Source organism: Ceratosolen solmsi, unplaced genomic scaffold, assembly GCF_000503995.2.
Source record: "Ceratosolen solmsi marchali unplaced genomic scaffold, CerSol_1.0 scaffold35, whole genome shotgun sequence".
Taxonomy (NCBI): Eukaryota; Metazoa; Arthropoda; class Insecta; order Hymenoptera; family Agaonidae; genus Ceratosolen; species Ceratosolen solmsi.
Window position 1 is genome coordinate 2554461 of NW_011948423.1, and position 12184 is coordinate 2566644.

General features: G+C 43.8%; 1 protein-coding gene across 1 annotated transcript in view; it reads left to right on the forward strand.

Annotated features, from left to right (window-relative positions):
- The window catches only part of heca (hdc homolog, cell cycle regulator), a 127294-nt gene extending 115320 nt beyond the window's left edge, over nucleotides 1–11974 (forward strand). Inside the window, exons 3-5 of the mRNA XM_011499487.1 lie at nucleotides 8540–8728; nucleotides 9985–10173; nucleotides 11574–11974. Of these exons, the coding sequence (XP_011497789.1) occupies nucleotides 8540–8728; nucleotides 9985–10173; nucleotides 11574–11747 (552 nt within the window). The 3' untranslated portion in view covers nucleotides 11748–11974. The remainder of the gene's footprint in view (nucleotides 1–8539; nucleotides 8729–9984; nucleotides 10174–11573) is intronic.
- The last annotated feature ends 210 nt before the right edge of the window (nucleotides 11975–12184 follow it).

The following is a 12184-nucleotide window of genomic DNA, read 5'->3' on the forward strand; positions in this document are numbered from 1 at the left end:
TCGGAAGAGTCGAGGAGGAGACGAGGAGAAGGCGCCTTTCACCTTACGCACATCACGCTTGCTTTTTCCTTCGATTACCCGTCCAAGATCGCGGGGTAAAAACATAAATACACATGGACGAAACGACGCGCGCGTGATTTATAACGTAACGACGTCCCCTCGACGCTACGGCATTAATGTCGAGAGAGCCTTGCGAATTCTATTCGTTTAAATTTGGCTGTGCCGAGAGGGCCGGTTAAATAAATTTTAATAAAAGCCGATGTCAAAAGTACTGATTGGATTCTCGCTTCCGATATTACAAATGCGACGAATGGACTGCGGGGTGGGGAGTGGTATGTTACCGTAGGTTAAACGTTTGTTCAATTATTTGACTGAAATGAAACGTCGTTGTGGACGAGGGCGGGTAAGTGGGAGGGGGGTAGTGGAGATGTGAACTAACGAGAAGAGAGGTGGAGAGAAATCTGTTTTATACTATTGGTATTGCATACTATTGTACAAGGCTTACTTTCATCGTTAAATAATGCGCGATACCGTTACACGAGAGATCCTATCTTTTTCAAATGTAATGCATATATTTGCAAATACGCGGTAATTTAATGTACTTATTTCGCGCTTTAATTATTGCGGATCGATCTTTTTACTTTTATGAAATTTTCATTGCACTGAGTTAATGCTTTGTGTAGCATATTAGAAATTAACCAATTTCTAACTCGCAATGATCATAAAATGCGATATATAACATAAATATAAGAATTATTGTAAAATCAATTTTCTTATTTCTAATAACTATTGAAATTATTTACCATCGAGTCTCGCAATATATTTTTAACTATCCCGAGACACTTTTTTCTTTTACCGCATATTTTCTCCGTTTAAAGCAATGTTTTATTGTCGGGAGAAAAAAATCCTGCATTGCCGAACATTTCTGGCCTATCGTAACAATGAAACGAGAAAATTAAATATACAAATCTTAGACAATTTGAGAACGTTTATATGATTGCGTATGCGGCACAAAATATGCGCTAGACTAGCTGTAAATATTTATCGTGCGGAAAGAATTTCGCATTACCAACCGATTGCCATTTTCCGTAATTCCTCTCCTACAGCCCAAGAAAATGAATTTAATTACCAATTTCTCCGTTCAACGAATTCAGTTGTAATTTCCTTGCCTACAATCGTGGACGCGGTCCCCCTCTAAGGACATTAGTACCGACCTACATCAACGCTAGGCACCAAATTAATTAGCGCACAGCGAGACGCTACTTGCCAATAAAAGGGTTGATGGCGGCATTGTCTTTGGTAAGAAAGTGAAAAGTCTCGCTACCGAGTCAACGAGTGGCTGTTTCCAGGGTAGAAGAGACAAAGGGCCAAGGGAGAAGTAGAAAAAAGTATTCCACATCTAACCGGAAGGGACGGAACTACGCACGTACGAGCGCGTGTACGCGTACAGAAGGAGAGAGCGAACGAGAATGAAAATGACAGAGAGAGAGAGAGAGAGAGGCAGACAGGCAGGCAGGCAGGCAGGCAGGCGCAACATATATACGTACACACAGCCGCATAAGCGAGGGGGAGAAAGATGAGAGGAAAGATAGACATTTGGTACTGGGGCGCGCGGATGACGTTGACCCAGTGCTAAGTCCGTGTCTTCCTATCAGCGCGTCCTTCCACCGTCGGCGTCTCCTTCTTTGTCTCGACGACGGCTCCAGACAAAGGAAAATCATCCCCTACGGACGCCAGCTTTCCCTTCTCTCGTGCCCTGGTCCCTGGCACGCTTCGCGCTGCGGTGAATAATCGATGCCGTTTCTGCGCGCGCCTATGCGTGTGCGTGCGAGTGTGCATTTTACATCTCTTGCTAAATCCGGAGGGCGATGAGGGCGGGTGGGCGGGTAGGAGGAGGGGATGGGGAGCAATGGAACAATGCGCGCGTGAAATAAAGAGGCGCCCAGAAGCGCAAAGGGAAGAAGCTGAAGATCCTATCCGGAATTTTCTTGGTAATATTTTGTTTCTACCCCTCCTCTCGCTCTGTCTTGTCAGTCTTTGTATTTTCCTCATTGTCTCTCGTAATGTGTTTTTCGCATCATCTCTATGATATTTCGATTACGTTCGTAACTTGTGTTTCACTCGCGACTTTCCATTCATATATATATATATATATATATATATATATATATATATACATACAGATAGTATAGAAAAAGAAAAATAAATAAGTGTGGTAGCTAGTTGACCGCGAAGTTCTGTGTTTCTATGCGAGAGTCAACGCTATGTGGAATTAATTATTCAGCTAAAAGTTCGTCTTTTCAACCAACCAACAGCGATGCGAGTCGCGTAGAAACTTGTCGATACTGTTCAATGCGCCCGTGTGGCGGTAATCGGGTGGGTGGGGATGGGTGGGGGTGTCGTGAGTGGGATGGAGGGAGGACGACCGACCGAATCATTGTCCCGTGCTATCTGAAAAATCTGAATACGAAGATGTAGGGAAGAAGGCGGCCCGGACGAGAGAAGAAGTTGGGCTAGAGACGAAGAGGCGACGAAATCCACGGGGTTTGCGCGCGAGCTTTTTCACTCGACACCCGAGATAAGAGAGAGGACCGTCTGACTTTTTTTTCCTTGTTTCTTTTTGCCCCGATGTTTTTGGCTCCTTGTGCCGCCGAGGCGTGCCGATAAATCCGTAAGGAACTCCTTTGGATCGTGAGCCGATAGCTGGGGATAGGTAGTGCCGCCCTTATTCGCAGACACGAGCCAGTCGTGCGTCTCGTAATCGGCATCGAGGGCCAAAAAAAGAGAGACTCTTTCTCCTTCGTCCTTGCCCTGCCACAGCGCAAATTTTGATTTCATCTCATTCTTGGCATCTTTAGTTTTAATATAGGGCCACGTGTCAAGTCCTTGGTGCGTTGTACGTTGGCTCAGTGAGCATTGATGGGGGAAAAGAATGATATTCGCAGCTTCGCGGGGAAAAATCGGAAAGTGCGAAGACTTTCACGTAGCCGGGGGAGATTTGGCCCGTCGGTGGGAATATTTTACATTTTGACCTTCAGCTTGACTCGCGATTCTACTTGGCATTTGGCTTGTCGATAAAGTCATGTCGAGAACTCCCGTCACCACTACTCCGCACACTACTATTGCTTGTCAGTTAAGAATTTGACGCCTTTATGCGATAAATAATAGTTTCGAGGATATCCTTTTTGAAATATCGGCTTCGTTAATTTCACGTCGGATATTAAATTGTGTGCCTTGGATTATTCAGCTTGAAAAAATTAACGTTCCCTTTAAATTCTAAATAACCACTACAATAAATGGTAGTGCTAAGTGCATTGGTAATGTGTTTTTTAGCTTTTAAAACGTGATATTATTATATTTGCAGAGCCATTTTCTATTTCTCATTTTCTACATCTCATTATATTTCTCATTCTAATAATGGCTGATAAGATAGGATTTAAGATTAGTCGCACCTTTCCTGTACGTCTAATCTGCACTGCTACGCGGTAAAAAAATTAGATGTCAAATGTAAAAATTAGAGAATAAAAGATTACAAACAAGCTGGGGCATTTATCGTTAAAAGTTTTGCTCGTGTAGATAGTGCTCGTGTCCTGCATGGGAATGTTCAGTCAAATAAAAGCTTAATAAGCGCCGAGGATGAAAATATTACGGTTAACCATAATATGTTAATTATTTAGGAAAATCGATGTACGAGAGAGGAATAATTTATTTTAAAAAGCAAAGGATGATTGGAGTTGATGGAGTATCGCAGTCATTTATCGACTGGATTATAAGCTTAATTAATTAAATTTGGCAATTTATAGATGATGACGTTATATTAGGGATTTCAATAATTTATTATTTACTAGATTATAAATTTAAATATGACATTTCACAAAATTGTATATTGCATACATTTCAGTGTAGCAGAATGTTTGTAAATTATGAACTTTTAAATTTCTCGATAAGCGGTGATGTATTAAGTATTGATAAACAAAAAAAAAGCAAAAAAATTGATATCTTTATGCTGAAGATTATTATCTCGCAATTGCTTTGTTATTGAATTTTGCCACTTATTAGTACATGTACTTTATGATAAATTCGGTTTTTCTAGTTGTTGTTATCATGTCTGGAAGCTATCTCTTTTTTCATATACTGGCATTTGCATTTGAAAACCTGAGAACGATCGTAATGGATAAAGACTCTTTTCCTGTAAGGCCGTAGGTGTTCACAGCGAACGTTTAGATCCTTATTGTTTTAAGCACGCAAGGATCACGACGTGTCGTCTCTAAGCCAGACCCGTGTCTCTCCTCCGCCCCTCTCTCTCATTCTCTCTCTCTCTCTCTCTCTCTCTCTCTCTCTCTCTCTCACTATCTATCTATCTATCCAACCATCTTACTCACTACGTCAATTCGCGTGAGATACAAACCGAGTTCAATCGGGGGAAACAAAAAGTGCCTTCACATTTTACTGCCTGGCGACGTGCGTGTCTCCGAGATTTTCCTTTTATTTCGCCTGCGGCCGTACTTCCTGTCCTGGACATCGATCAAGAATTCTCTTCTCCCTCTCCCGCTCTCTCTCTCTCTCACTCTCTCTCTCTCTCACTCACTCTCTCTCTCTCTCTCTCTCTGTCTCTGTCTCTGTCTCTGTCTCTTTCTATCTCTTAGACTACGGTCATCACTTCCTCTCACTTCACGAACCAAAGCTGACGTTTCAGAATAATTCCCCGCCAAATGTCTACGTACGCTACATATCCCGATGCACGGGCCAAAAATCGAAGCTGCCTCCTCTCCTTGAATGCGTCGACTCAAGGCCAAGCGCCGCTCCCTTCCTCTACAATCGATATCTCGACAAAGGCCAGGCGCACGCGATTCCCGTTTTATTCCTTTCGGCAATGTCGTTTTATAGCGCCTAGGCGTATTGCCGAGTCGTCAGGTTGTGTAACCAAGCAAGTTCGTAAAGACGTAGGCGCTTGTCCTCCCGATCCCCGGTAATCCGGCGCTCGATCCTAAACCTGCGGCGATCGTTCAATCGAATTTGATTGGGCAGCTGCGGCGAGGCTACTCACTCACTACGCCCTTAACGAGACGCGAATTACGTGACTCGGACGCGCCATTGGCAAAAGTCCACTTTATCGCGCGGCTACCTAGCGCCCCGAACACTTTTCGCGTTCGCTTTCCCAAGCCGCTCGGTTTGACTTCGTATTTTGTTAGCTCTTCGTGCTGCCGATATTCCGCAGACAGCGCCGCTTTCTTATATTGCAGATTACGCCGTGTGTGCGAACGCGCGGGACCGATGCTATCCGATCACGGAGATTTCCAAATAACATCGGCAAATTACGTGGGCAGAACGAATTAATTATTCGAGTCGCATGGACAATGATGGGAGGGATGCCTGTCTTATGCGACGCAGGTACTTGTGTTTAGAACCAAAGGTGATTAAATTTTTGGCTTTGCGCGAGCCTTCGAGAGTGATGGAACTTTTTAACTTAATCTACTGTTGAAAGTCGCAACACGTACGAGTAATTAAGATATGACGCATGCAATCATGAAACACGATGCCACTGCGTTAATTTTAAAAACAGTTTTCTAAATAGCCTCCCCGATCATTTCGATACGTAATTTTGAATTAATATTGGCACGGATGTAGCGAGGCCCTTACAGGATATGTATCGAGAAGCGATGCGCGCTCTACCGAACCGAAAGGTTAGCGATGATGATTTTTTGGTATTGGTAATTATATATATATATATATATATATATATTTAAAAAATGGAACCTAGCGTTCTCCTCTTCTCCAAGACCAACGCGCGCTCCGAATCGTAAACCCAATCGTTTCTCATTGCACTAAGTTGACGTTTAATTTCCGTTCGTATCCGCTTGTTTATTCGCTGTCCCTTTCGCAATGGAATGGACCCATTACCCCCGTACGCGTACAATTCTTTATTTTCGCACCTTTCCAAGCTTAATATACTCTGCGTATTGGTGCACCATAACCGAGGTTATTTGCAATGCATTTACAGCTTCGGAGAAGGGGATAGAGAGAACCGAAGAAAGTATAAAGCGGCAGACACGGGTACCAAAGAAGGGTCAATAGAAAGGAAAAATAAAGTCGTGTAATGGAGCGATGGAGAGCGGCAGTAAAGAAGTTTTGCACAGAGCCTAGAGAATTAGTCAAGTTATTAAGGAAATGTATTATTATCTAATGTTGATGGATTAGAAAGAGCCGGTGCATCGGTGTTACCGACCTTTCTTACAATCAATCTCTGACTTTCGCCCGATTTTGAAAACAAATCAATAGCCATTGAATATAACTTTCATAAAGATTGTGCTATTATAATACATTGTGTTTAAATCTACATTTGGCACATTCGACTCAACCGACTCGTGTAATACTTTTGCTTTCTCTCTCTCTCTCTCTCTCTCTCTCTCTCTTTCTTTCTCTTGGGGTTATGATCTTGAAGCAAAGATCTTACGAAATCCTATATTGCATTCTTTCGTGATAGTAGCGACCACAGTTGCTCAACACTTCCTTTTTATTTATTAGAAAAATAAATTATTTATTCCATAATTACATAAAGCTGTATAAATATAAATAAAATTATCTCGCGCAACATTATTTTTTAACGACTTTCATGTACATAATAACATCGACTGCGTATCTAATTATTTCACGCATCCTTCGGTATTCGTAAAATATATTTCAGCTCTTAAATTTCTATTCCAATTCCGATAATCTTAAACGATTTATAAGTACGCCGATTAAATAAATGTAAATAGTTTTTCGCAGTTCATAAAATTGTTGAATTTTCCAATACCGAAGAGCTAATGGTTACCGCTGATTATTTATAAGAGCACATTTTAGATGACTTAACTAGCCTCTCATGTCCATTTGGCACAAAGTATATTTCCCGCTTGAAAAAATGTTTTGCATTACGCGACACCATTTTAGAGTGCGTCCCAAGACCCACGTCGCACTATTCTCTTACAGCACTTTGGAAGAATCTTACGACCCGCGGGGTAGGGGCTTTATTTACGGCTGTTATAAACGTCCAAGATCGTCGTGGATGCTCGCATTTAACTCCACGAATGCGCACAGAAGCGAGAAAGCGATAGAGAGTGAGAGAGTGAGTGAGAGAGAGAGAGAGAGAGAGAGAGAGAGAGAGAGAGAGAGAGAGAGAGAGAGAGAGAGAGAGAGAGAGAGAGAGAGAGAGAGAGAGAGAGAGAGAGATTTTGCTAGGTGGGTTTTCTCAGCGCTGGCATCGCCGCTGCCCCCGCGACTCGTCCTTTAGACGATTTAACGAGCCGTTATACGGATGCTGCTTTTGTGACGTACGCCTTATACGTGCCTCGTGTCTAACATCCTACATCCTTGCACCCGTACGAGCACCCGTTTTCTCTCTCTCTCCCCCCCTCTCCCCCTCTCTCCCCCTCTCTCCCCCTCTCTCTGTGTGTTGTGCGTTTGTGTGTACAAAACACACACACACACACACACACACACACACACACACACACATCTATATATATACTTGCACTAGAGTAGCATATTAGAATTATACAGAGGAGGGAAAAGTTTTTACGATGCCGTTTGGAGCGTGCTTTTTTATTATGTTTGGCGAATCGATGATAGTTAGACGAGTGCGATACGGGAGTTTGGAGGGATTTATTCAAGGATAATGACGAGGCTTAGATTTGCAACATAAAATTGTATTCATTTATTTCTTCAAATAACAATTTTACAGTACTAATGTTTTTCTTGGAAAGTATTACTTTGCATTATTATCGTCAGGGAAGATATATTTGCTTTTAAATAATACCGGTAGAGAGCTACATTTTCATGCGGTTGGAATTCTAATAAAGATGGAAAAGCGCGTGCAAGGAATACGCAACAATGTTGTTAACCAATTCGATTAAAGTCATTTACAAGTCAGCGGCTGTAAGTAATAGTGCTCGTTATTTTCTTTATATCGATACATCATAAATGACTGACGAAATATATAAGCTTTATCGCATATGTGCTTTAGGTTGTAAATTTTTAATGAAATGATCAGATGTTATTGTGAAGGGATTATTTATTCGTCGTATCAATAGTAAAAATCAAGGATCATTAGCAGGTAAAAAGTGCACTTTGCGCACGTGTCCATTACCATGTGAAGATTGATGTATCTATGGTAGAGTAAATCCTGATGATTATGAAAGCTTGAAGGGAGACTGGCTTTCATTAAAATCAATTTCCGAAACAAATTTGCCGGGTCCTATGTACACAAACAGACAAAAAAAAAACTATTGACGTCGATGCAATAGTTTCAATCTCCCTATTTCTTTACACTTGCTATCTGTCTCTCTCTCTCTCTCTCTCTCTCTCTCTCTCTCTCTTTCTCTCTCTCTCTCTCTGTCCCTCACTGCCAGTTCGCCCATCCGCCCGTGTCCACCCTTTCTACAAAGAGCGGCCGAATAATGCCTTGGAAAAAGGAAAGGGCAAAAAGTGGGAGATTCGTGGATAGATTGATGACGTACCGGCAAGGCAGAACGTGTAATGAGCCTTCGTTTTTTGCTTGCAGATGGAAGACGAGGGCAATCACGGTAACGACGACACCAGATGCTTCATCCTGTCGACCCTGGCGGCACTGCAGTGGTCGAGGGTCTCGTGCGTGCTGTGTCGCGCGGCGATGCTAGTCTTTGATAGATATCCCCTGGTTGACGGCACCTTCTTTCTGTCCCCGCGTCAGCACTCAGCCGCCTGTGCCGAGGTAAGTCATATTTGTGTAAGCCCTTTGTTAGGCCAGTCTCGCGGCCCTGGAGCTGCTGACCCTCGACGATAAGTCGATCCGATAATGCCTCCTAAGTTGCTTTACGGATCGCGGCATCTCGATCGGTGCCGGCCCGGTCTTTACTTATTTTGGGATTTTAATTTTTTCTTCTTCTTCATCGTCGTCATCATCTTTTTCATCATCTTCTTCTTCTTTTTCCTCGCTCTTCTTCTTATTCCTATTCCTATTATCCTTGCACTTCTTGTTCTTCATTATGTTTCCTCGGTCGGTTACTCGACCCCACTTTTTATGCGGCTTTGCCCTCTCGGCCACTTCAACGTATCGCCACCTATTTTCGTGATCGGTCTCACTTCGCAACCTGGCAACTTTAATGCCATTAGGCAAGAGTCATTAAACCAAAATTACTTTATCGTACGAGCAGCCACCGCGAATTCCACATCGGCAAAACGGATAACCCTATCGCTCACTAATCGTTGCCTTACAAATCCGTTTTAACGACTATTGTTTATTAAGACGCGCTTCGTTGTCCTCCCGGCCACGACTCATCCCCATTGTATTTATCCTTTGCCCTCTGTTACTCTGGACTGCCTCGACGACATCCGTTTTATCCTACGGATTATTCCTCCCAATATTTATTTGTGTTTTTGCTTCACCCACGTCTACGTACGGTCTATCTATCGCCTTGGCATTCGCAGATTTAGCCCGCGCGCTCCTCTCCCCCGCCCTGAAATCAATGAATTCGCGATCATTGGCTGATGTCTTCCCACGAGTATCCATTACGTCGGCTAATTTTAACGTTCCGATCCGAAATCAATTACACCGATAACTTCTCAGCTGGATGCGTGACACTTTACAAACGACCTACGTGATTTTCAAGAAAAAGTAAAAAATCACTTTTTAAGCTATCCAGTTACCGTCTGTCGTTTACCGCGCGATTTTTCATCCCCCTTCCTCCCACTCTAAAATCAGAATCAACCACGCCATTGATCCCGGCTCTTGCGTAACTTTGGCAGCACACTAGTCCGCGAGGGGATTTTTATTAAAAAAATTTAAAAAAAAAAGGCGAAATAAAGAGCGAAACAATGAGAGATTGGGGCGAACGGGTGAATTGAGCGAATGAAAGGAAAAGCCGCCCAAAGTGATGCAAGATCTGGGTGAGCCAAATGATAAATGAAGTCCTGGTGCAACAGTACGGTAATGTGGTGGGTTCTTCCCCTCCCGTTGAATGCTTGCAGGTGAAGGTCGAGGGTCGGACGCAGTTCCTGTCGGCCGTGTGCATAAGCTGCCTCGAGGGAAGCGGCGGTGGGATTCCGGTCCGCTGCCGATCCTGCACCCAGCCATGGGATGGCTCGAGCCTCGTTCTGGGAACGATGTACAGCTACGATATATTCGCGGCCATGCCCTGCTGCGCCGAGCGCCTCAAGGTAAATACACGTACGCGCGCGTGCGCGACCGAGAGAGAGAGAGAGAGAGAGAGAGAGAGAGAGCGCGGCATACCTCACCATTATCCGCCCTACGACTTTTTTATCACGTTCATTTTCTCTTCTCTCTACTCGATTCTCCTTTCTTTTAATCGCGAATTCGGTTTCTCACATTTTTATGGCGAGCATGGGATCGCTACTGGCCATTAGCATATTATAATGGCATCCGTACGAAGCGAAATGAGAATACGGTTATAGTAAGTCGGTGCGTTCTGCTTTAAGAGTCGGGAGTCGAAGCTCCTTCTCGAAATTAAATGATGCGCTTTAAAGGAGTTACTTGCCATTGATTTTTGCAGTGCTTTCGCATCCTGGCTTTGGCACGTTAGTCCGGGCAGTCACGATCTTCCGAACAATTCCTCGTGCGCGCAAAAAAATAATAAGAGCATTCGGCATCACGCAAGCTCGCGCAATTTGTCATTCGGTAAAAGGGACTTGTCGCGTAATTACGAGGCTGTCATAATTTATTATTATTTTTTTATTATTATTACTGTAATATTAAATCTGTAAAAAAGATAAAAAAAAACATGAATTTCTAATAATTGTAAGCGGCGCATACTGCTATATGTGTAATATCCAAGGTTTCGAACGTGGGAAGCGATATATTTAAAATATTAATGTCAGAATGCTTTATTCGGTAAAAATGTACAATTGCACACACATAGAGTGCAGAGAAAAGGAAGAGTCAAACTTTTGAAGGACGTAAAGTGGAAAGCAGGCCTTGTAAAAAGGAATTGACGAAATAGAACAGACAGAGAAAGAGACAGAAAGAAAGAGAGAGAGAGAGAGAGAGAGAGGAGAGAGTGAGTGAGTGAGAGTGAGAGTGAGAGTGAGAGTGAGATTGAGAGTGTGACTGAGAGAGTGAATGAGAGAGACTCCTAAAAAAAGAAAAGTCGAATATCGAAGCAGACTTTTTATTAATTTATTTTGTCATTGTGAACTTTGGTAAAAATTGTTGCACGATACATGCACGGTTAAAATTGATTAAAATTTGTCAATATCTCGTTATTCAATCAAAACGTGACTATCACAATAAGCAAGCTCCTCCGAATAAAAGGGCCGAATGTAGGAAAACTTATGTCCCGTGCAATGGCATTAGATCTTCGCGAGGGAAGGTTGGAAAGCTCGGCGGAACGATCTCCTTCCCATTATAGCGATTACTTTTTGAATAAATAACGTGGACGGACAGTCCGACTAGCAAAACTCGAGTATACGCGACGTTTTCCCTTAATCCGTAACTGTCGGCCAAGCCCGCGCTTAACCTCCTTCCCTCTATTAAATAAGAAAGTTTGGGCGTAGACTCAAGCAGACTCACGATCGACCCTCCATCCTGATTTCTCCCACAGTGCAACAGTTGCCACAAGCCGCTGATCTACCCGCACCAGCGGCTCAACTTCTACTCGGACTACAGCCGTGTGTTCGCCTGTCCGCACTGTCGCGCCGTCGATGCTCACTTCGTCAAGCCCTTGACGTCCTGCTTCACCCGCGAGCACTTCCAGCTCTACAGTCCCTGGCCCTAACAACCAGGGAAAATGGCCGGCGGCAGATCGGCGGTGGCCCAGCGCTGCCGCGACCACGCGGCCAACATATCCTCGAGCCCCCTGATGGCTCTCCTCAGGGCGAGCCTCCTCTAAGCCAACAACAGCCCAGGGCGCAACGAAGACACTAACGGAATTCCTCGCTCCGCCGGAAGAGAAGCCCCCACAAGATCTATCGAGATAGAGAGTGCGAGAGAGTGCGTGTGCGCGCGCGCGTGTGCGCTTGTGTGTGTTTGAGATTGAGAGAGAGAGAGAGAGAGAGAGAGAGAGAGAGAGAGAGAACGAATGAGTGACTATGCGTCTGGATGCGCGTTAACGTGTGTGTACATGAGATTGAGAGAGAGAGAGAGAGAGAGAGAGAGAGAGAGAGAGAGAGAGTGTGAGAGTTAGAGGGATGAAATGTGGCGCACGCATGTGCA